The sequence below is a fragment of the Theobroma cacao genome, chromosome 4, assembly GCF_000208745.1.
Source record: "Theobroma cacao cultivar B97-61/B2 chromosome 4, Criollo_cocoa_genome_V2, whole genome shotgun sequence".
In the NCBI taxonomy this organism is placed as follows: domain Eukaryota; kingdom Viridiplantae; phylum Streptophyta; class Magnoliopsida; order Malvales; family Malvaceae; genus Theobroma; species Theobroma cacao.
The window spans coordinates 1,968,390-1,993,843 of record NC_030853.1 but is presented as its reverse complement, the minus strand read 5'-3'; the positions used below and the strand labels follow the sequence as shown (position 1 = coordinate 1,993,843).

At 33.8% G+C, this 25,454-nt stretch overlaps 4 protein-coding genes across 5 annotated transcripts; all 4 read right to left on the bottom strand.

Moving 5' to 3' along the window:
- Positions 4,075-5,351, bottom strand: LOC18600973 (probable calcium-binding protein CML29). Its single transcript, XM_018119288.1, has one exon. The coding sequence runs from the start codon at positions 4,452-4,454 to the stop codon at positions 4,098-4,100; it is 357 nt and encodes a 118-aa protein (XP_017974777.1). The 5' UTR covers positions 4,455-5,351; the 3' UTR covers positions 4,075-4,097.
- Positions 6,037-8,302, bottom strand: LOC18600971 (UPF0481 protein At3g47200). 2 transcript variants are annotated; one of them, XM_018118930.1, is made up of 3 exons: positions 8,247-8,302; positions 8,060-8,160; positions 6,037-7,412 (listed from the first exon to the last, which is right to left on the bottom strand). In XM_018118930.1, exon 3 carries the CDS (start codon positions 7,376-7,378, stop codon positions 6,044-6,046), a length of 1,335 nt encoding a protein of 444 aa, XP_017974419.1. In that variant the 5' UTR covers positions 7,379-7,412; positions 8,060-8,160; positions 8,247-8,302; the 3' UTR covers positions 6,037-6,043. The 2 variants fall into 2 exon arrangements, with proteins under 2 accessions (XP_017974419.1, XP_007031818.2); XM_007031756.2 differs by having other exon boundaries at positions 6,037-7,397.
- Positions 15,415-16,266, bottom strand: LOC18600968 (putative disease resistance protein RGA3). Its single transcript, XM_018118954.1, has one exon. The coding sequence runs from the start codon at positions 16,264-16,266 to the stop codon at positions 15,415-15,417; it is 852 nt and encodes a 283-aa protein (XP_017974443.1).
- LOC108661537 (disease resistance protein RGA2-like) lies at positions 16,273-17,763 on the bottom strand. Its single transcript, XM_018118953.1, has one exon. The coding sequence runs from the start codon at positions 17,761-17,763 to the stop codon at positions 16,273-16,275; it is 1,491 nt and encodes a 496-aa protein (XP_017974442.1).

Here is a 25,454-nt window from a genome sequence, read left to right as displayed (position 1 = left end):
CCACTTCACATGTCAAAATATAATATCTAACAATTCCTTTTTTGTTAGCCATTTCTTGGATTTTGTAAAGATGCAATGAAAATTCACTTGCCTTTCAAAAAAAATTACTTGTGGGAGTGCGTGATACTAACATATAATATCATGAAAGAGTTCAAAGGAATAAATTTATCATTAAAATATTAATAAAAATTATATTAATATTTTAAAATTAAATATTAAATAAAAAATTATATTGATAAAATAATATCTTGGATTGGACCCAAAGTTTAAATATCTTGTCCAAAAGCCAACTTGGGTCAAGCCAAGCCCATGTATTTGACAAGCAACCAAGCCATGGACAAGTTTCATAAGAAAGCAAATCTATAGGACCAATTTGTTAGAACACAAAACTAAAAAATCAAGAAATGACTTCCAAGGCATGTAACAATGTCATTTTTTTTAAAATTTTAGTCACCCCTACTTATAGTGTACAAAATAGTTATCGACATATAAACTTCCAAGATATAATGAAGCTTAGTGATTAACTACGTTTTACACTAACAAACTTTTATAAGATTTCTTTACAGCAAAATGATATAGAAAAAATCTTGAGAATATTGAGAAAGGAAAGAGAGATTGTTGTTTTCTCTATTATGTTTTATCATAGAAGAAAGTTTCTTTGTAGACAAAGATGCCTCTTCTCAACAAACACAAAGGTTTGTTTTCAACAAACACAATTGTCTATTTTCCAACAAATCTAATTGTTGGTTTTTCACCATAATTAATTGAACAAACTTAATTGTTTGAACAAACATAAGTCTTGAACAATTATAATTGTTCAAAGTACTTTCTTCTTTTCATTCTTCCATTATTATTGTTGAAAATGTCTAACACGGTTTGTATCACATGAGACTCCTTCGAATCTTCAAAAATTAAAGTGGTATACACATTTTTCTTTTTGGTCTAAAAGTGTATATAATTGCATTAATCTTGTTTATGAGGTTCTTAATTTGCTTGCAATTCTTTTGTTCTGTAATATGTAGTAAAGTTAATTTGGTGTTTTAGTCTTTCATTTTTTGGCTGCACTCTTCATACTTCACGTCATTGTTTTGTAGATTGGTATTCCATTCTATCTGTGTTTATATTTTTTCAAAACTGAAATGTTTTTTATTATTCAGGGTTTGTTTAGACATTTCATATATAAATTAAGGTCAATAATTTGCTTATCTACCCTTAATCACTAGGGTTACAATCCATTTAAATTCGAATTTCCCCTTTCTCTTGACTTTGTTTTATTGTAACAAAAAAAAAATTAAATCACCCTATAAAAGAAATGGAATCATATTATATTAAAATATTGTTGGGAACTTATTATAGGAGAGAGAAGAACATGAAGCAATTGGATTCAGGAATGCTTTTAGTTAAAGCTTAGAACCTTTTCGGGATTTTTGGAGTGAATAAAGTATATGGTCAAACGATCCCAGGCTAAAGTCCTAGATTTTCTTTGACAGAAAACGATTTTGTTGGTGACCAAAGACTTATATAGAGAGGTAAAGAACATTGTAAAATTATCGAAATTCATTAAAAAAAAGCAAAAACATATTCTTTCTTAGTTATTTGTTCAATGATCCAAAGTTCAAAATCTCTTCACAATAGTTTATTAATTAATTCGTGACAGGGCAAGGGGGCTAATTTGTACATTAGGCATATAAGGACACGTTTCGACAGCTGCATGCATGAAGGTCTATTAAAAATTAGGACATTGGCAGCTTATTTTGAATTCTCAAATTCGTGATTAGTCATTCTTGGAGGGAATATGGGTATAATTATATTTTTCTCCTTAGAATTTTGTCAAGGTTTTTTGGCATTTTGGAAATAAAGGTCATTCTAGTTGGCTATTTTACTTAATGCCATCATGCTTAGAAGGGAAGCTTTATCAGATCGAGTCCCTTTTCATGGATTGTCACATTGGTTCGATTTTCTCTTTGTTAAAATATTGCCAGTGATACAATAGTTGGATTAAAAAACTGATTATGCTATAAAAGATTACAGTAACAAAAATATCACACATACAAAACATCACTAACACAAAGACGAAATTACATTAGACAAATAATCTAAACAGACATTTAAAATATAATAAAAAAATCTCGACAAATCAACATCAAATCACCAACATTTCCTTTTATATATACCTATTTCTTCTTAAACATCTTGGTTCGGTGCTTAACTAACTATTGCTATTCTGGTTTGCTAGATCCTTATGTCCCACAAGCTGATGGAGCAATGTCATGCCGCTTTCTTGATAAGTCTTTTGTTTACCACAATAATTTAAATGCTCCTCATAGAACACGTGGATTCCTATGCTTTTCCGACAAGCGAATCTTGGAATGAATCCAGATGTTGGAATTCGGATCCGCTGCCTCTCTTAACAGTACTAGTCGTTCTTCTTTTAGAGCCTTTGTTAGGTGCTTCACGCACCAAACATTCTTGACTTCTTTGTTAGGGCGTCCTATCTGAGTATAGCTACAGTTAATTCTTGCATTTCTTTTAGAGCCTTTGTCAGCTTGTAGGATACAAGGATTCTAGGAAATTTTAAGATTTAATTCTCATTAAATATTTTTGTACATAGGCTAAGGTTGCACTTTTTCACTTATGATTGTAATTTTTTCTATAAAAAAAGGTAAAAAAATGTTGTCGTGCTTTCTCCATAGGAAGCAGAGCATTGAAATTGCATTGCATTTCTATATTGCATGTTAGTAATTTCTGTAAAATTCTAAAATGGTTTGGTGACAAATAAAATACAACCATTTCCTTTTGGTTAAAATCCACCATTGATTTTTCTTTTTCTGTAAAGGTGAGAGCATTAGGGCTTGAATTTAAGATTTTACCTAAAACCACCTTGATTGAAAATATATCTGATAACTCTAATTTTCTTGTGAACCATAAGAGCCATAGAACGATTGGATAGGTTGAATCTACCGAGTTTTGGCATTGGATAGAACAATTAAATTTTCATGTTAATGATTTTTTAAATCTAAAGTCAAATTTAAATTTCTTGGATTCCATGTTCAAATGCTAAACTTTTGCCTCACTTATTATACTAGAGGATACTAATTGACTGAGCTTGAGTTCACAAAAAAAATGTTAATTGATTAGAATGTATATATCCTCAATATATGACTTATGACCATATAGATAAAATAAAATGTAAATAAAAAAGTGGTATTGGATCAGTTTGATGTACTGGGAATTTTACTTACATCTGAATTATTTACAAACTTTCATAGCATTTGTCAAAGAAGTTTAAAAAGGGCATACTTAGATCACTGCCTGATCTTGATATCTTCAGAAACGATGGATTCGGACCCCAGACCGTTCAAATTTTTTAACTGCTGGTGGACATACAAAGACTTTGGCCTCAATGTTCTACAGTAGTGGAAGGAAGAGAGGGTTTTAGGCTGAAAACAAAGTCAAATAAGCTGAAAGCTTTCATCGAACAGTGGAATAAGAATGTATGTGACATGGTGAAGGAAAGAATTGGTGACTTAGAGGATATAAGGTGGAGCATTTGGATTTGATTGGTAATACCCGAGATTTGAATGAGCAAGAGGTAAAGCTGAAAATGCAGCGTCACACAAGAATTATGGAAACCAGACAGAAACAGAGAATCAGGTGGGCAATTTTCTTATGTAAAAGAGAATTAATTTATATATATATTGACCGTAGCTACATTTCATCAAACTTTCTATGACGTTAAATCAATATGTATACTACTTCTGGTGGTGATTTGTGCGTGGCTTTACCATTCATTAGAAACTATGCTTGTGAAGCTTTTTTCATGGATAAAATTTATGATTTGACTGAGAAATATAAAACTATATATTAATCATATCTACTTATGTTTGAATTTTTGTTTGCTATGATTGCTATATTCTGTTGTTTTTTATTTTAAGCATGGTTTGTAAATTACAACTACCAAATTAACAGACAAAATTATTTTCTTTCCTTCATCTCAAGAACTTTAACAACAAAGGAAAGCGGTACTAGATACCACAAAACTATATATATATATATATATGTATATATTCTTAGCTTGTATGAAGAATTAGGTGATTCTACCAAGCATAATACCCACAACTGAAAGCATACTGAATAAGGTCATCCATCTCGTCCTCGCTTATGTATCCGTCTCGATTTTTATCAGCCTGACAAAGCGCCGTGAGAGCTCGATATGATGGAAACCGGGAACCTATGCTGTGGAACGCATTCTTAAGGTCTTGCCAGCTGAGGCAGCCGTCTCTGTCACCATCAAAGCGCCTAAATACCGATATCAACTCTGCTTCCGTTAAAGCAGGTGGAAAGTTCTTTCTTCTCGGCTCAGCAATAGGAGGTGAAACGGTGGTGTTTTTCCGAACGAGGCGGTGATCCACGTTCTTATTACATGAAGAATCTTCTGGCCCTAGCAAAACCATAGTGGTTGTATTAATGGAGGTACTCTTTTTAAGTGTTGGCTGGTATGGGAAGACGGCAAGGGTAGCAAGGTTAAAAGAGTCTTGTTTAGTTGGTTTAAGGAGTTGAAGTTTATTGGGGCAAAAACTGGCAAATGTTTTTATAGTGAGATGCAGAGTTTTTGCCGAAATTCTTCTTACTTGACTTCAAGGGGGAGTTATCAGAGATGCAGAGGGCCATATGCTGAGACTGATTTCGGGTACTATCCGAGTAAGTGATTCCAATTTCGCTGAACTTTATGCTTCCAAAACAGGCCTCCAAGTCTTCAGCCAGTCACCATTTGGATAAGAGAGCACTTATCATCGGATCGGACTCAATAGTAGCAGTTCATTGGGTCCTGAACCCTTGCAAAGGGCCATGGAAACTTTGGAAGTGTTCTTTACTGGAATATTATTAGGGAAGCAAATAATTGTGCAGATTCTCTCGCCAAAATTGGGCCAAATAGAGATGAGCTGTTCGTGGCATGGATTTGTTAAGGGTAAGGAGACCTTATGGGGAGTACCGTCACATAGGAAGAGGGTGGGGAATTGTGAACTGTAAAACAGGTACCAATTCTGTTCCATATGATCGTCTTTATGATTATACCTGGCGGATTGAGAGTAGTTTAGCTCGACACTTGAGATTATCGAAGCATTGACAACTAGTTGTGTACCTGAGTAGTGATAAGCTGGAGAATTGTACAAGGGCACCGTGGGCAAAGCAAAGGGCTCTCCGTTATAGATCTTTGTCCCTGGCTATGTTCTGTTTTCTGTCTTTATTTGGTAGCTGTTGCTTTGAACCGTAAAGAAGAATTTGTCCTCTCTTTTTAACTGGTTTAACACAGCAACAAACTGATGTCTTAGCAAAAAAAATAACTTTAATGGTGATGGTTAATTTGACAAAAAAAAAATTAAGAAAAAGTAAAGAATATGAATTCTATTACTCATGAATCAGCACAAATACATTGTTTCTCTGTATTTTTATTTTTATTTTTTGAATGAATTGATAGTTTGGTAATCAAGAAATTCCATCCGCACATAAATAGAATGCCTTGTTCCTAAAACAACCATCCAATTTCCCTTTTCCCCCCTATCTTACATATATAGAATTTGTTTTAATTAGCCCAGACATCCCATGTGCAATATACCTTTTTGACAATTGACAGAGATCCCATTCCAAGTCCTTGGGACCTAAGACTTTGCAAATACTAACTTGGGGCTTCTGTTTATTTATTGACAGGAAGTCTGGAAATGATCCATTGTATATGTAGAGAAGAGAAAGCGGTGGAGATTTCAAGATGACAATTTTTGGGTGCCATAAATTTAATTTAGCCACATGCATGACTAATTAATTTTTCACCAAATTTTTGTTTTATTTTGTTCATGTGTTCTATCTTTCTGTTTATAGGGTGATTTTTTCACTTAAATTTATTTAGAAAATAAGGAAATTGTGATACTGTTATAATCAACGACCTCTTCTCTTTTTGACTAATTTGCATTAAAATAGATTTGGTTTACATATCAAAACAAGCAACTAAATAATTTAGACACACTTTAAGGCAAAGGGAAAATCATCAACCCTTTTTGATATAGGTTTGCCACAAGGTGAGAACGAACATGATGACAGCGTAAATTTGAGCCGCAATGGCCCAGGGCTTGGTAAAGTAGTTCTGCACATAGTAAGCACGCCATCTAGGCCAACCCCGTTTGCAATGACGATTCAGGTCATCGCAAAGTTTAGAGTAATAGAATACCTTGACGTAAGTGTCATTGTACAGCTTATTGAAAAACTGGGTTGCATCCTCAGGACTCAACCAGTTATCGAAAATTTCCCTCTTGCATAGTATATCCATGTCGTTGGTGGTGTCAATGAGGTTATCCAAGAGCTTGGCGTAGCAAGTGAAAATTGGCGGACAATGTGGCAAACATTGCTCGTAGGCAATCAGGTTGCGTAAGATTGTTTCTGTTGTCTCTTGAATTAGCAGGGATGGAATTTCAAGAGAACCGTCTCTGAACTTTATATCCAAGATGCTATCTGGTGCAACTTTCACGAATTTCACACCTGCTTCTTTGAGTCTAGTGACGGAATGAATAGGCTGCCATCCAGATCGTGGGTTGTTTTTTATTTCTTCCGAGGGTAAAACCAAGGATAACCTTAACAAATCAAGAATATGCTTGATATCTTGGCCCTTAAAAAGGCTTGTTTTATTTCGAAATGGATGAGATGAAAACATGTTAGCAAAGAAATGAAGGGCAAGTTCAACCAGGGATTTGGTTTCGGAAGGGAGTTTGGTTTTTTCAAACAAGGTTTCAAGTACTAACCAGGGTATCTGGTTTTCTAGCAAAATCAAGTCATGATGCAGAAATTGGAGCATACAAGACATGGAGAAAATTGGGTCATCCTGCTCTTTGGTGATCTCTGCAGCATCCTTACGGAATAGCTCAATAATGAAGCAAGCATCGAGCACCAATAGTTTTACGAATTCATCCCCTAATTCTGCTGCATAATCATGTCCTGCATAGTAATCACTAGCCTCTTTCTCAATCGACTTAACGGCAGCAATGCAATCAGTTAAAATCTTCTGGTGCTCAATCTTGCTAGCTTTTTTTGACATTGTACCCGGACTTGTAAATGTAATCACTCTGGACAGAAGACCTTTCAAGTACTTGATTTTGATTTTACCTGTGGCTGCCAAATTCTCTTTTCCATGGTGCATAGGCCCAATTGAAAAGCAATTGGGAAGAAATGAGTTTTCTCTGTGCCTTGAGAGTATGCTTGGGGTTTTGAATATGCAGTAGCTTGGTGGCATGGACAGACGAGCATTGCTCAAATCAGCTTGCAGGGAAGATAACAGTGATTCGATATTAATTGCAACACTAGTGTCGTCTGATCTTCCACTTTGTCCCATTATTTTCAACTTCTTTTTCCTATTGGGAAAAATTCTTTTTGAGAATCTGGAATTAATTAACTCGCTTACAAAGAAAAAATGTGTTTTAATTAAAAATAATTTACTTCGCATTAATTGCCTAATGGTTGGTTTGTAATGAGATGAATGTGTTTGGTGACTATTATTTACTTACCATTCCCTAATTTTTATGTGAGTATCAAAATTCTAGTTTTTGAATCTATTTGTTAGGTAATTATAATTATTATTAAATTTTTTTTCAAAAATAATATTTATTTTAAGATAAAATACAAAATCACTCCTCATGAAGTAGTCTCTTTTTATTACTTTTTTTCACACTTTATTCTCAAAACCATGCTTCTTCCATCCTACTTGGTTTCTCTCTTTTTGATTTTTTTGGTCAAACAAACTCAACTTTGGCCGTTATTTCTCTAAATATCATACAAAATTAAAATTTCAAAATAGATGTTTCAAAAAAGTTAAAAATAAATTTAAAATTTTAATTTTTAAAAAAAATTTATAATTTTATGATTTTGTTAAAAATAATAATCAAAAGTTTCATTAAACCAATATGATCAATTTTAACTACAGACGAAAGATTAAAAAAATGACATAATTAATACATAATTCAAATCAATTAAGCAAAGCATACGAATGAAAATCATAGCCAGAAAATCAACGTACCAAATTCAAAAGTAGTTCCAGTCCCAAGCTAGCAGCTATTTTGGGTTCAGTCTCTAGTTTCGATCTCAAATTGCTTGTGATCTGCTCTCTCTGTCAGCAGCCTGCAACAAATCAAGAACTTTTACAGATCCAATATAATCCAAAATTAATCAGAGTTAAAAATTCATGGCATAGAAGCAGAGTATACTTAGATAGTAGCAAAAATCTTCTGGAACGAAGCTCTCATCTGAAGAATTTAATTACTCCTATTCATCATGATTTTTGGCTTGTCAATGTTGGGTACACATTTATATATATATATAAATTATAAGGTCCTGAGAGATGAAAATATAATTTCCTTTTTATTTCAATTAAAATATTGTCTTCAAGCAATGCATAAGTTCTTCGCTTTCATGCCCTGTTGGGAAAGAATCTACACTACAGACAAAGCATGTCTAACCCTTTTTACTTATCACTTAAACCTGGACGGAATGAATTAAAGTCGAGCTGTTCATGTGACACCAAGAATAAAGGAAATAAGAAAAATTATAAGATAATGTCTGTCTAGTTCGCCGTCGGAAGTTATCCCTTGCTTCAGGAACTGAAAAGTGATGAAGGCATACTGGCAGTCATTAATTGACAAGTAATCGTGAGATCAATGATTTCAGCTTTATAGAACATATCCCAAACATATATCAGTTGACTATAATTCGGGAGGTTGACTTTATTCAGTCTCATCCTCATGGAAATTTTGGTTCCAAATACCTCATAACATACTTAGCCGTGTGATACGTTAATGGAGTGGATATCTTTACTTTGTCTGGATGGAAAGGAATAGTAGGCTTCATGACAAGAGGGCTGGTACTACACTGGCAATTCTCAACTATATAAAGGATGCTGTTAGAATTCGGCTCAAGGGCATGCAGCAGATTGTGCAGGAGATAGAATTAATGGATTGCTCCTTAAGAAACTAGGGACTAGATACTTGTATAGCTGTTTCCCTGCTTTTGTTTTGTTTGTTGACACAAAGTTTTGCTGCTTTAATTATGTAGTCTGTACTTATTGTAGCAGGCCAACCTGCTCTTTTTTACGAATACAAATTTGGATTTATCCAAAAAAAAAAATCTTTGAGCTATCGGGCCACTCTTAAAAACTCATATCTAGATCGAACTCAAATCAGGTTAAACTCATGAGTTTGGATGAAAAACTTAATTTTTAGATACATCTATAGATTAATAATTTTGAATGAACATTTGTGTAAGGTTGTGTATAGAATCTCAGCATTAACTTATTTGAAATTATTAAATGTTGTTGTTTTTAAAATTAATTTTCAATGCTTTTTCCATCAAAATTGTTCGAATTTAAATATAAAATTCAGATTTTTTCTATCAATTTAAGTTTTTCAGATAATTGACATCAAATTCTCTCATTTTGTTAAAAGAAAAGAAATCTAATTGTATCTTTAATAATAAGTATAGAAATAATTTAATTTTTATTATTAATACACTGTCAAATATGTGGTTTCCAAAAAAAAATTCAAATATGTGAAACCAAACATGCAAAACATATATTCAAAGTCCAAAAACTAGTCCTAATAAAATAGAAGCTTAATTCATATATTTTTTCGTTCCCATGCGCCTATCATTCTTTCCGTAAAAGCCTAATTATAGTTTGGAAATGCCTAATAAAAACTATATATATAGAATTAATTAACGTTGGGCCAATCTGCCACACTGAATTAAGTACTCATTAAGAAAACAAAATTACAGTATAATCTCTATAAATTAATACTCGGTAAATTAATAATTTTGATTAAATAATATTTTTTATTGGTCTCGACTTGAGATCAATATGGTAAATTAATAATTCACTAAATTTATAAGATAATACATTAAAAAAACAAAAATCTCACTTGATATATAAATTAATAATCTCCTTATACATCAAAATTATATATATATATGACTCAATTATGAGATCTTTTGTAAAATATGACTCAAATGTTTCCTCTTGAATATGATGTCTCCTTGAACCCCATCTCTTTCTTAATGCATTAAGAAGTTCTAGTGTAGTATTCTAATATTGCAAGAGAAAATTATGCATAATATATGTATTAAGTTCAATATTTTAGAAAAAAATACCTTGATAAATTAATTTTTTATCAATTGATATATAAATTAATAATTTATTAATTTATTAGTTAAATAATATTTTAATTAATTAATTAATTTTCACCATCCCAAGAATATTAATTTATAAAGATTTAACTGTAATTGGACCTGACTTCCTTAATGATACCAAGATATAGGATTTAATTTAAGCTATATTTAATTATTGCCTTTTGCATTCATAAGAAAAAGTAAAAATGAATACTGATTTCTAAGTGCTAACAAATTGGAATTGCAATTTTAATTTCATGCCTTGGCTAAATTGGCAACTGAGTTCTGTTGTTGTTTCTTTGAAATGATCCGTACTTAAATTTTAATTTGAATCCTTTGACCTCTTTGACTTTGTTTGAAAAAAAGTGCTTAGAGCACAATCTCGTGATAACTCTATTTTATAAAGTTATTTAATCACAATTTTGAGTGTATTGTGTTTAAATTCTTGAGATTTAATTTAAGTATTAGTTATTTTTAATCATTTATTTTATTTAAGTTAATTATATTGGCTTCAATTGCTTTGAGTTATTTTATGATATTTTACTTTAAATTTAGTTATTATTTAAGTAAGTTTGCTGCTTTTGTATGTGTGCTATAAAAAGGGTGATAAGTAGTGAAAAAGAATGCATTCAAGGCATAGACTTTCACTACTCATGTTCTAGTAGTATTTCGAGCATATCTTCCACTACAAAAGTTCAATTGACATTATTCTTGATCATTGGAAATATAAGAGGCAAAGTTACAATTTTCATGTTTACTACTTTATCCAGCTTAGCCTCCAAGAAGGAAAAAACCGCATCACAAGTCGGAAATTCAAGACAGAGCATGGAAGGCTGCGGCCATGGAAGAAAGGAGTCTCGCGGCGCCCTAACAAGGCAAGGACGCTTTGGATGAACAGAGGACTGGGTGTCACAGTGCCTGAAAGAACAATGTGAAAAAATAAACTGAGGCTTTGGTGTTGCAGCACCCAAGAAGAGATTGCCGTGACACCCGTAAGGCAGAGAGGAGTTTTGGTGCATTCAAACTTCTATTTTGACACAATCTTAAGCTCTATTAGGCCTTATTTCAGAATGTTAAAAAAATAATTAAGCAAGACATTCAAGCTATCAAGAAAGTAAAGAAAACAAGGGAGGTTGTGGATCAAAGCCGCCAATACCTCCCTCCGAGACTCAAACCCAAACCTACTGTCATCTATAAGCCTAAGCCACAAAGCACACTAAAGGTCGGAAAAAAACCTGTCCAAAAAGGACAAAAACCTTTATCCGCCCAACCTTTTTCCACCAATGAAAACTACTCACTAACCCTAGCAAATCCCCCCACTTATCTAGAGCATGTAATTTAACAAATTTTGCTGATGCAGCAACTAGAGCACCAAAGCATACCCAGTTTCTCTCTGTTGCTCCTGACCGCAGACTTACTGGCTTTGCTTTCTTTGCTGGAATCTAAGTTTGAGACTTTATTCTCTCTTACAACAGGAAACAAAAGTGTGCTTCAGTTGTGGAATGAAAATACCTGGAGAGACAGAAAGACTCTAAAATTCGTGTTAGAATCAATGAAAAACTTCTTTGACAAACTTTCATAGTATCTTTTTACAGTTCATATATTAAGTTCCAACCTTAGCCAGAATGATAGCCACCTTGAAGAAGTTTGAAAGAAAACCTTTCCTGGAAAAATGAAGAAAGCTTGAAGAACAGATGAAAATTGAAAGAGAAAATGTACATCAGAGAATCATAAGCAACCCAAGCATAACGGTTGCATTTTCATTTATATATACTCTCCAAAAAGTTGTGATTTCTTTAGATTCAGCCTTGAGAGACTAAATCAAATTGAGTCAGCTAAGCACAGAAAACAATGCATTGTTTCCTTTGCAATGCCAACGGTAACAAGCTCTGACTATCGACATGGCTGCTAAGCCTTCAGGAGAAAGAACCAAAACGGTAGCACAAACGTGCATTCAAGGAAAAAGTAAAGTAACAAGACCTAAACGACACAAGGAAGTGTCGTACAACTTTAAACAAGAGACAAGAAAACGGCACGTGTATCCACCGTTTCACTACATCATGTCCAAGTAAAGAAAACGACAAAACTGCTCAACGTTTAAACACTGAACTTTGAAACAAAAAAGAAACACACTGTACTATAAACTCCCTTCTTCAACCTTCAGCTTTCCGTTGGTTCCTGCAAGCCTTCAACTAGATTGGGAATCAGATCTTCAATGCACCTCAATTGTGCAAAATTGGTTGATGTCCATTGAAGTAAAAAGTAGATTCCAATTTTTAGTTGCAGAGTCAATTCAAGATGCTTCAATTTTGATATCTCTTATGGCATTCAGATGTGTTTTGCCAAAGTCTACTGATGCACAATCAACCTTAGTTTCAATAAACAAAAATAGTTCTGTGTCCCAAGAAAGAGGGTTTCACTTTCGAACTTTTGTTGTAATTCAAGCTGAATATTAAAAAAAAAAACCACTTACTTCCATTCCAAGGTTAGTATTGTAGAAACAATCTTTGTGTCAAGTTAAAGCATGTTGAAGTGTTGATCATTGGGTCTCATCTCCATTTCTGAGTACCCAAACCAGTTACGAGTATATTTTTCTTGCACAACATCACCATCTCATCAACAGTTAAGAACAATTTATCCAGGATTTAGGCAAAACCAGGGATTCCAGGAGCAGATTTACTTTTTGGAGCCAGAGATTTTATTATTTAAACCAAAATAATACACTAAAACAAGCACTCTTAAAAGAATGCTTCATATTAATAGTCTTTGGAGCTTGCTACATCTGACAAACAACTGGTAAATAGGACCTTTGGTAAGTAATAGATTTGATTTTTCCTGAGTATAGATGAAAATTAACTTAACAATACTTGATGGTGTAACCACGTTTCATAACATATTGAACCAGCTCTCCAATCTTGCCTTCGCCAATATATCTATTTCCATTTTCATCCACGTGGCTCAGGGCTGCAAATGTTTGCTTGTTTGGGGGAGATACACCGAGGGCTTTGAAAGCATTTGCAATGTCTTGCTTGCTGAGGAGGCCATCTCCGTCAGAATCAAAGCGCCTGAATATGCTTAGCCATTGTTCCTCAGTGGGCAGAATAGGTAGACTCTTAGTCGTCGTAGTAGTTCTGACGCAACTTTTATCAACATTAGGCTTGCAAACGGATTTGAACATTGGGAAACTGAGAAAGAAGAAACTCGGGTAAGGCTATGCTAGCTTTGTTGTTTGAAGTTTAAGCGGGGTTGAGTTTAAATAGGCTGGTATGGTGGCTTTCTGCTATATTTCTCTACAGCTTACAAGCCCAGAGAAATTTCCCAGTAAATGAGAGGCAACCACATGCTTGGAATCTTGTTCTAAGATTTCGAAAATGCGGATCTCCTAAAGAACTTTTCTTTTGTCGGTTGAAAATTTTCGAAAGTTAGTGGAAGCATATTTGCTTTACAAATTTTAGACAGCAAAACAGAGTCGTGTACGTTTCACTAGAATTAGATTCTTGATTATACTTCATGGCCAAGTTTGGTTTATGGAAATCTCGAGACAAGGGGGCTTATTGGGAAGTGGATTGTAGCATAGTCATCTTTGTCAACAACATTTTACCATCTACTGGTGGGGGTCCTAAACACTGTTCCATCTGTATATACCTTTCATTGTTGTGATACAAGTTCTTTATCTGTTTTTTTTTAGGTATGAGTTTGCATTATTACAATTTAGAAGTTGTTATATCATTAACCAATATGGTATTTGGATTTGGCTTTTCAGATAGAGTTTTTTGTCGAAAAAAACTAATTTTTAGAAAATATTCACTTTTTCTGACAAACTGTTCCATCAGAAAAAGCTATTTTTCTGATATTCCATTTGTTAATTAATAAAACTGGTAAAGTCAATAAAATTGTCCTTACCTTTCAAAAGAATTATATATATGATTCATCAACACTAAGAATAAGAATAAAAGAAAGGAGAAGAAAAATTAAAAACTTGGTACCCTGAATATTAGTTTGCAAAACCAATTATTTTGCTTGCCGTAGGTTTGTCAATTGTGAATTTGCTGTCCCTCCTTTCTCTTGCTGCCTCCAACCCCAACACAAATATATAAAATAAAATTAAAAACCTACGCGAAACAAAAGTATGATGCTTCTGCTTCAAAGCTCAATTTGCAGAGCATTCAGAGAGTCTAAAATATTATGGACAACTCCTCCCACATTGGAGGAATGCCCGAATCAGCTCCGTGAGAAGGCCTCAAAGAGCTAAAGTTTCTCTTGGGTAGCTACTCTTTAAAGAAAAAATTGGAAAGAGAGCTTGTGTTACTTCAATCAATTGATAGCAATTAGAATTAATATTCATAAAAATATCATATTAATTATGAAAAGCCAATCTTTCAAAAAATATTAGATGAATTTTTTAAGACGTCGGATATTCAATTTAAAATTAATTAATAATATAAGTGAAGAAACTTAATAATATTCATAAGCCCAAGATGGATGTGGAATTTATTCCTCATCACTTGAATAGAAAATAAATCACTCGTCCCATCTTTTCTTCTCAAAAACCATAAATTAGTCCTTCATATTACATCACAATCTAAAGATCACACAATATGAAATAAGGCGTTTTAGGAGAAATGAGGTTTCCTTCATCCAGAAGACAAACACACAACAGAATAAACCATTACAGTAATCCAAGACGTACAATAAGTTTATAAAAGAGAGATTAAACAAATTGCAAACAGACTGTATTACAACTAACAACCATACAATAGGGAGACGCCACCATCTATCTTCTGTTCTCGCCTTCAACAAGCTACTTTCATTCACCAGGAAGATAACCTCTTCTGGTATCCCCTATGAATTTAATTCAGAATCCATATGTTAGTAAAAAAAAAACATAACAAAAAAGAGCTAGAAGTATTTTTCTAACATTTCATTTGATAAGTTATATATTATGACGGCTTAATATATGATGGCTTAAAAATATCAACATTAATCAATTATGCGACATAATCCGAAGCACATCTTATTAAAATACATACAGAATTAAAAATATTTATGGGATTGCAAAAATAATATCTTTATTTCAGCATTCAATCATTGAAATGTAATGATGAAAAACTTGACCTGCTAAGTTCCAAGGACGTGCATAATACAGAAAGGGTATAAGTCACAGCTGGGGTACCTGTTTTGCTCTAGCATCATTGATTTGGCACGAGTTGATGAGTACTAGCTCATCCACAAGCTGGTGAACTCTACGCCTAAGGTTGGAGGTGGATTAGAGGCTGCAATCACATCATCTTCCTTCATCTCTTTTCCTTCCAACTTAATATACAATCGATTGAGATGCGTCTTGTTTTGAAGTTTGGCTCTCCTAATCTCATCCTTGTCGATGGCATTTCCCACCAGTTTTATCCGAAGAGATTTACGAAGGAGGTCCAAGTTTTCCAGATCACCAACACTGAATTGTTTAGCGTCATTACCGTCGGCATTCGCAATGACAGGGAACAATACCCTGAGAGAAGTTAATCTCCCAATCCCTTTTGGGTAGTACTGTAGGCTGTTACAACCCTCGGTAGAAAGATGCCTCAAGTTGATCAATCTACCTGTCCCATCTGGCAGCTTTTCAAGACCTCTGCACTTAAAAAGATCTAAGACTTGCAAATTACACAAGTCACACACAGCTTCTGGCAATCTTTTTATTTCATTGCTATGACTCAATTTAAGATATCTTAAATGAATCAAATTCCTCATTTCTTTGAGAAATTTTTCTGCAACCAAACTCGTTTCACTCTTGAACCCAAACTCCAATAGCCGCAGGCGTTTCGATTGACAGAATAAGTTACGCAGGTCTTCAGAATTTACATCATAATTGTTATTGCTTGCAGTCACAACAAGGCTCCGCAAGTGATAGGCACCAGACAAAGGGAAATCATGCCCTTTTCCAACTGTCAAACTCAAATGACGAACCTTTCTTACAGATGATGAGTCCAATCCCAAATTTTCGACAGAATTGACCTCTTTTACCACAACTTCTTTTTTGGTCAAAAATGCAACAAAATCATGTACTATATCGTGCATCTTACACTAATAAATAGTACCATGTTCATCTTTTTGAAAATCCTGGAAAAAGGAATGAGCTGCTAAGCATTTAAAGTATTCATCTCCTTTTAGTTCCTTCTCCGAATTCTCACCAGAGTTTAAATAGCCTAGTGCCATCCAATGTGGAATTAAATCGATATCTATCCACATTTCATAATTTTTAGGAAAGATTACACAGTGCAACAGACATCGTCTAATTGCTGACGGTAATCCATAATAACTCAGTAAAAGAGTGGTGAAGATATATTCATGTGCCAAATTTAAATTCCATATCTCACTATTCATGACATTTTCCCACTCTTCTCTAGTTTTATCTCGCAGGAGACCTCCTAGAGCCTTTGCAGCAAGGGGCAAACCTTGACACTTTTTCACAATTTTCCACCCGATGTCCTGAAAAGTTTTATCCCCTTCATTCTTCGTTCCTTCTAATGTAATTTGATTAAGTATAAGCCAGCAAACATCATCAGACAATCTTTCTAGACTAAACTTGTGAGAAGACTTCATCACCGTCGCAACTGACTCTTTACGAGTAGTCACTAAAATCCTACTTCCCAACATGCCAGATCGGAAAGTAGTTATTAGTGGTTCCCAATCTTCTTCACGATCGGTCCACACATCATCTAAAATGAAAAAGAACTTTTTTCCTCTGATCTTCTCACGAATTTTAACTAGAAGGATTCCTAATGAATTTTGATTGTGGAGGTCTGTTGGATCTTGATCAAGGCCTCCAAGAATTGCTCTCGCAATTTTAACATGATCAAAAAAATCGGAGACACAGACCCAACTTGTCTTGTGAAAATGTGTCCGAACTTCATCGTCATTATAGATGAGTTGAGCAAGAGATGTCTTGCCAATTCCTCCCATCCCTGTTACAGAGATGGTTTGGATATCCTCTCCCTTTTCACTAGTCCGACACAACAGTTTGTTCATTATGTCTTTCTTGACCTCCTCTCGACCATGCAACTTTGACACATCCACAAGAGAAGTGCTTTCGACTCGTCTAGGTTGTTTAACTTCCCTTTTTATTAATTGATACCTATCTTTCTCTTTAGTAAGCTCATCTAACTCTTTGTTGATATCCTTTATCGTGACAGCAAGGTGACGATACCTAGCAACTCGACTATAAAAACAAAAGTATGAAATAAAGGAACGTACCATCCTCTTGAAAAGGGGAGCATTTCCAACACCATTTATTTGCAACCTGATGAGTGCAGTGTTCCCCTCATCTAACACATCCTCCATGTTATAAGACACTTCTTTCAGCCTGTCCAACCAACATTCGACATTCTTTTCTACCGTCTGTTTCTGCTCTGCATCTTCAAGCACGTCTTGGATAGACTCAAAATTTCTTTCAAGCCTTTCTACTTCTTTCTTGACTCCTCTCAACATTTTCACCCATCTGTACCCTTTTACTACTCCCCCAGTGGCAATTTCTGCTATATGTTTCATGATAGCATCGACTAGTGCTCCAGCCATTTGGGAAGAAAGGAATTGATTGATTAGAGAAGAAACGAACGGGAGAGATGGTAGTCCAGTAGCAAAGAGATAGAGGGAAATATTTTTCAAGTGGGAAGGTAGCTAGTTTCAGGCAACTGCTATATGATAGGATATTTGCTACAAAGCGAAATATCTTCTGCTTCTTTTTTGAATACTATGTATGGATCCTATGAGGCCGAGCACCTTCACATTTATAAGCAGGGAATATTATGTATGAATTAAAAATAAGGAAAAGACCTGAGTGCAGTTGCATTATATGAAGTCGTCACAACTCATAAATCGCTGAATAGAGCTTGTTAAGTAAACCATTTATACGAAAAATGAAAATGTTTAACTTTAAAATATTATTCTCTTTGGAACTTTAATAAAAAGATTATAATAATTTTTTCCCATTTCGTTAACTATTGATTCACTAAATTAATTTATATATTTAGAATCTACTATCTGAAATGTTATCGACATATATATTAATTTTCATTTTCTATTTTAATTGGTATTTATAAAAATTTTACCAACTTCCATCTACAAATTTCCCCCCAAGTCAGTCCTCTGTGGATGGAACCTGTTCGTCACCAATATGCCTCCATTATACTGACATTTCTTTGACGATAAAATTAAATGATGTTAAAGGGAGGAAATTCCAACCGCAATCAACAGAGTTGCTTTTAATCATCTCGGTGATTGTTCAAAAGTATTATATTGGCCGAAAGGGGAAGGAATTGAGGAACGAGGGAGTGAAAAGATTACTTTTCTATGGTATCAAAGTGGAGAAAAAGTTTGCAGGCCAATCAACACGGTAAGCTTGAAATCATTGAATTAATGTTCAATTGTCCCCTCCACTTATCGTAAATTAATACTAATATGGTTGGCCCAAGAAAAAGGGAAAATCTTTTTACACAGAACAAGTTTGTGAGTGCGTAGTTAAGTCCATTTTTTATTTCAAGTTGCAATAGATATCATGTTTAATGAATTACATAAACATTTACATAATCTAAGCTTGTGTTTGGAATGAAGTTGGAGACAAACAATAAAAATACTTATATATATATATATATAAACCATACTAATCAAACCAGTATTTAATCATCAAATAGCTTGGATGATATTTCTGCCTATACACATCAATTGCTTATTTTTGGTGAACCCTTTATTTCATCCCATCTGAATCATTTAGTTTTCATTCTTTTTTTCTCCCTTAAATAAACACTAAACAAACAATTAAAAAAAAGACCAAGAAACATGCTTTTGATTTTGAAAGCAATATGAACCAACTCCAAAACTTTTGATTATGGATTTGGGTATTAATTTAGTTGAGTTAGGTGTTATTTAGTTATATGAATGACATTGATTAAATTGGCTATTGAAATGATTGAGATGCTCTTTCTTTTATTCATTAGGAAAATGAAAACAAACTTCNAATTAAAATAATTTATTTTTTTAATTTAAACTTTGGATATATTCTTTAATAATATAAATTTTTATATAAAATATACATTTTATCATATTAAGTTATTAATTAAAAATTAAAAAATATTTATCATGTTAAAATTAAAAGGGAATTCAATTTTTTAGTATTTTTTAAATTCAAAAATTGAAACTCATAAAATATAATTTTTCATGTTTCAACTCAAAAAATAATAAAAAATTAAAATTTTTAATAATTAATTGAATATAAGCTTATAAAAAGTGTATTTATTGCATCGTACAATACGTTTCGATACTCAATTAAATGCAATATAATTATAAATATGTATTGTTTTTTACTAATATCCTATCGTACAATACGTATCGAGTATCATACGTAATGATAACTATGCTTTTATTAGTAGTTATGCATGCACCCAAAATTCAACAATAAGTGGCTTTATAAGCCTGTACAATGCCCTAATTATATTTAATGAATCCTTCCCTATGTTTATGCGCATTGCTGGGAGAATCTCAGGACTAAGCTATCACATGTGAAGATATGTTCATTGCATGTACTATGCGTCGAACTTGGTTGAGCAGTATCTTTAGTTATGATTAACTCCACTGATTGATTAGATGGAGCAATCATTCAATTCAAAGGTTTTTAATTTTCTACATGTCTCTTTTCAAGGAACATATTAATGTGTGAATTTTTTTTTTTCTTATCATAGAAAAAGTGGATTCATCCACCTTCTAGGAAGGAAATTTCATGGTTCTCATTTCTTGTTCTTGTTACCAGTTACTCTATTTTCTTCTATTACCATCTGATATATATAGAATTGAGGTTGAATATGCTCTACAGATAGAGAAATCTAATAAAATTCAAAGAGCAGGATTGGTTCAAATAAGAATTTGCCATTTGACATTGAATTTCTTGACAATTTCACATTTATTAAATTGCTAATTGAATACATCAATGAATTTTGAGCAACATCATAAATTGAATCTTAGATGGATTTCCCTTCTTTTTTTTCTCAGTCAATCTGGTCCATCCAAGACTCTTACAACAAACCAATACAGAAACCAAAATGGTTCTGAGAGCAGATTGCAAACAGAACTAAAAACACCTTGCATGGAAACTCAAACTTAAACCACAATCACCATTGGACAGGACAGAAACAATAACAAAGTAGCAAAATGCCACATACCCAGTCCTTGTTCCACCTTACTAGTGAACCATCTAAAATGTATTGATCTATTAATTTTGATTTTTTATTTTAATCGATTGTTTTCAAAAGTTTTACCAATTTCCATCTAAAAACTTTCCCCCAAGTCTTGTCCCTAAAATAATATTATTGTCTTGACTAAACTTCTTGTAAGTTACCTAGAATGTAAAGAGGGGTTAAAATAATAATCAGTCCTATCTGGACGGGACCTGTTTGTCATCAATATGCACCCATTACGCGGACATTTCTATGACAATCAAAATGATGTAAAAAGGGAGGAAAAAAGGATTATATTAAGCATCTACTTTTGCTAAAGCTACTCGAACTAGTTTTCCAAGATCTATTAATTAAGAATGACTCTATGGACGGAAATTCCAATTGCAACCAATGGATTTGCTTGGAATCGCCTCGGTGATCATTTTTCAAAAGTATTATATTGGCCTAAAGGGGAAGGAATTGAGAAACGAGGCATCGAAAATGTTACTTTTCTATGGTATCAAAGTGGCAAAAAAGTTTGCAGGCCGATCAATACGGTAAGCTTGAAATGATTGAATTAATGTTCAATTGCCTCCACTTCTAGTAAATTAATGCTAATATGATTGGCCAAAGAAAAAGGGAAAATCTTTTTCCACAGAACAAGTTTTAAGTGTGTAAATTAACTTCATTTCTTATTTCAAGTTGCGGCAGATACCATGTTTAATGAATTACATAAACATTTACATACTTTAAGCTTGGATTTGGAATGAACTTGGAGATAGACAACATAAATACTTTTCTATACAGAAAAATATATATCTAAGTCACTAAAAGAATGCTCGACGGGTAAAATTTGGCATTTCAATTTAAAGATATCGAATTCGAATCTTAGAAATGAGGAAGTAGGGTTATCGGATGACGAAGTCAGCTCTCTTTGCATGTATGACTATCCCAAAGTTCAGTAAGTCTTTTATTAGTAGTTACATATACCCAAAATTCAACAATGAGTGGCTTTGTGCCTAGGTAATATGAGTTTAACACAACAATTACTTAATATATCTTAAAAGAATATGCAGGTGCCTAGGTAATATCAGCTTTACTACCATATCTCATCACTATGATTCTATAATACGCTCATTTTCATGTGAATACATAAATATGCAACTTTTAACATGTATGATTAACACTTTTCAATTGTCCCTTGTTTTTTCTTTCTTCGAAGAGTTGAAGGGGAGGGAAAGAAGGTAAGAAAACACTTTTTTGAGAAGTTATGTCCAGGCGAAAATTATATTTTGACTAAGAGCCTTTTCTAGGAAATACACAATTAACGAATTCGGAGTAAATGTTTTACCCTCTTTTTTGTTTCTTAGTCTATATCTCTCATGCTTTCTCTCTGTATATTACTTAACTAATGAAAATTCTAATTTTTGAGTTAAAAGGCTTTGCAACATTATGTCTACTTAACTAATGAAGATTCTAATTAACAATAAACATGGGCACAAGTTGGTTTACAGCCCCTATTTTGGAGACACACTTACAATGGTAGAGCTCGCTTTTTGGAATTAAAATAAAACGGGGACTTGGAAGTTACAAACTTGAACCCTAACAACCCAGGACAACTTTGATCACCTTGGACCCTGCACTATAAACCTATATTCTTCATTTACGAAAACAAACACCATAACCCTATTCAAGCCCATATACAAACATATTCTAATTTTTAAAAAAAGTGAGAAATGGGTAGAAGAATAGTACAGATGGCGAAGATAAAGGTTGGTGATCAACACAACGGTAAATGGAAAGGTAAACAAAGCAATAAGATCTATGATAAGCAATGGAAAAATAAAATGTTCTCTGTGTTTATTGCAAATCTCTGTCTTCGAGTAACTTGGGAACAACTCATTGATGCTTTTCAAGTCTATGGGGTGGTTGTCGACTCTTTCATCTGGAAGCCGTGTTCAAATGGTCAAAATAGCAAGACAGTTTTTGTCTTTGTTAGATATTGCTTGGTTGAAAAAATGCAGCAAGCTATCTTGTTGGGTACTGGGATGATTCTTGATGGACTTAAGTTGTTGGTGAATAGGGCTATCTCATTGAAGCAAATGGAATGTTCTAAAGAAACTACAACTGAGGCCAAGGTCCAAAGCAAAAAGACATTTAAAGAAATTATGACTCCGAGGAATGGTTGTGTTTCTAACAAACCACCACCTGGAAAGGTCAAACCCCCCGCTAACCCTATGAACTTAAATGTTGACATCCTGATAGTTGACACAAAATGGTTACAGAGAATCTCTATTGCCACATTAAAGGTCTTTCCCTCTCAAGAACATTCAAGCTAAACTCTACCAAGAGAGAATCCCTGTCACAATTTGACCTTAGGGAGTTCCTAAGGCTCTGATAACTTTTGGGGATGCCAAGGAAATGAAAATTGCTCTCAATGATTTTCTTAATTTGTTTTCTCACTTGTTTGTTTCTGTTACCCCATATTATCTTGTGAAGAAGAAACGTAAGAAACCGGTTTGGTTAATTATTGAATATCTCCCTCTCCATCTCTAAAGTGAATCAACATTTTAATGTATAGGGGGACTCTAGGGCTGTGTGATCAAGGTTAGTAGCATTATCTGGCATAGGTTTGATAGTGCAAGAGTTTTAATCATGATTAATAAGCAAAGAATTATCCCTGAATGGAAAGAATTCTCCATTAACAAATGTTGTATAGTGCTAAGACTCAAGGTTGACACTCAAGTGTTGGATCTAGCAGCTAATATGCTCTCGACTGCTTCTTATACATTGATCCAATTGCCAATAATCATTTTCCAGGAAAACATCGATGAAAAATCTACGAAACCGGTAATGATGGAACCATTCAAATGGGTAAATTCAAATTTTGAATTCCAGACAAAGGTAATGGGCTATACTTTGGTTGATAAGCCCATAGTACTCCTTAAGCCTTAACTCAACACCCAAGAAATTGAGCTACCAAAAGTATGTCACTTTCTAACAAACATAACAGTAATCAACATCGGCTAATTGAGTTGTTCCTAAGCTTGTGACTAAAAGCAGCCTTTTGGGTACTAAATTGAGTTGTTCCTAAGCTTGTGACTAAAAGCAGCCTTTTGGGTACTAAGGATAAGTCGGTGGAGATAACCCAAAATGGCCTATACTGCATCAGAAAAACTTGTTTTATTGAAGCCATAATGATAACAGATGCAGGATAAGGCACCTCTTATTCCAACAAACAAAGAAAGAGAGGGAAATAGCTATGGAAATTAGGAGTTACAACAATGTTGCCACGGAAATCGAGGATTATCTAATTGAAAGCTTGAACCACATAGATGACAAAATTCGACTGGCCCTTTCATGTTTTGTTAGGTTTGATGTTGTAAAAGAGAATCATGAATGCAAAAAGGTTGTTAAAGATGGAAGTAGAGATGTTGTCGAAAGTGAAGTTATTGACCTTATGAGTGAGCATGTTTTGGTCACCTTAATGCCAAATACTAACCATGCAGAGGATTGCAATGTGGATGAAAACGCTTCGGTTAGACATCCTAGGAGAAAGAACCCTTGGTATGGGACTAGCAAATGAGTGACTAGGTTTATGACTAATGATCCCTATAGGAATTTGAATGAAAATATCGAGATTAATACTAAGCCAATTTCTAATAGCGATATTGTTAGATGAAATTCTCTAATTATCAAAAAGGGAAAAGATACTTTAGCAGTTGGGAAAGATTTTGAGATGGTGTTTGCACATTATGATAGTGATTAAATTAGCATCTTCATTGGCTTAGAGAAGGAGACCCACAGTGTGGTCAACTTAAAAAATCCCTAGACAAGTATGGTGCCCTTTGGCCCTTTCCTTATTTGCTTTGTTTTTCCATCTTCTCTATGTCTATCATTACTTGTGTCACGACCCGGTACTCCCCTCGAGCCCGTGACAACCGCCGCAGTGTCCCGGTAGACACTTATTGCCCGAAATGTCAACCCGAAACCCCGCAAGGCTTTACTATCAGTTTCTCTGTTCCCTTGTGAGCAACCATTGTCAAATATCGTGTTCTAAAAGATTTTAAGCTATTTTCAACTTTAAATAAATAAAATATTAATTTTTCGTCTCACAAGGGTATTTTGGTCATTTTTCTCAAAAATTTTGAAACTGGCTAAAACGTAATATACAAGTACAAAACAAACAATTCATATTCAAAATGAGTTTAAAGTCTAAAATCTTCATTAAAATGAAATTATGGTTATTTGAATATATAAGAAAATAAAAGAAATATTAAGTGAATTATTATATTTTCTTATAAAACATTATTTAGAGAGTTATATGTGAATAATTTTTTATAGCGTAAAAGCTAAATAAACTTATACATACTTAAATACAGTAAGCCCAAATATTTAATTTAATTTACAAAAACAAGAGTGCCCCCGAATCAAAAGTAAAGAGGACTGTGTACCTACGGTTTGGAAAATGCAGCTCCCACTGTAGTCCTCGATGAGATCAGCTATCTACAGCTATCCTGAACCTGAAATGGGTGGAAATGAGAGTGGTGAGATTATAAAATCCCAATGAGTAAACAGACATCATCATAACCATCTAGAGTTGAGTACATTGAGACAATAAAGTAAATCATCATAAACTGGGCTATACAATTAGAACACATCTCGTTCAAAGTACGTAAATAGGCTTATGAATCTCATAAAAATCTAGGCTTGTGCCATAAATCCATTCTCGGGGACACCTTGGCCGAGGCATCCTATCGAGACCGCCAAGGCTCTTAAAATTCACATTTCACATAAATCATATTTTTGTTTGAAAACATAGCGTTCCTTGGCGTTGGCTGAGTCCCTTCACGTGCTGGTTTGGCGTGAAGTGAACCCTAAGCTTTACCCAGGAGATACCCTACGCGCCTCTCCGTTCCAGGTAATAATATAATGGAGTTTACCGTGCCCCTCTAATAGGCTGGTCCACGGAACCCCCTCTGCAGTAAATAATTAATATATAATCCACCAATCAATAAAATTCATTCTAGCATGACATGGCAATTTATCGCAACCTAGCCT

Excerpts from the sequence above, each read along its gene's own strand:
- LOC18600971 (XM_018118930.1), bottom strand. The coding sequence starts at position 7,378 with ATGGGACAAAGTGGAAGATCAGACGACACTAGTGTTGCAATTAATATC.
- LOC18600973 (XM_018119288.1), bottom strand. The coding sequence starts at position 4,454 with ATGGTTTTGCTAGGGCCAGAAGATTCTTCATGTAATAAGAACGTGGAT.
- LOC18600968 (XM_018118954.1), bottom strand. The coding sequence starts at position 16,266 with ATGCACGATATAGTACATGATTTTGTTGCATTTTTGACCAAAAAAGAA.
- LOC108661537 (XM_018118953.1), bottom strand. The coding sequence starts at position 17,763 with ATGGCTGGAGCACTAGTCGATGCTATCATGAAACATATAGCAGAAATT.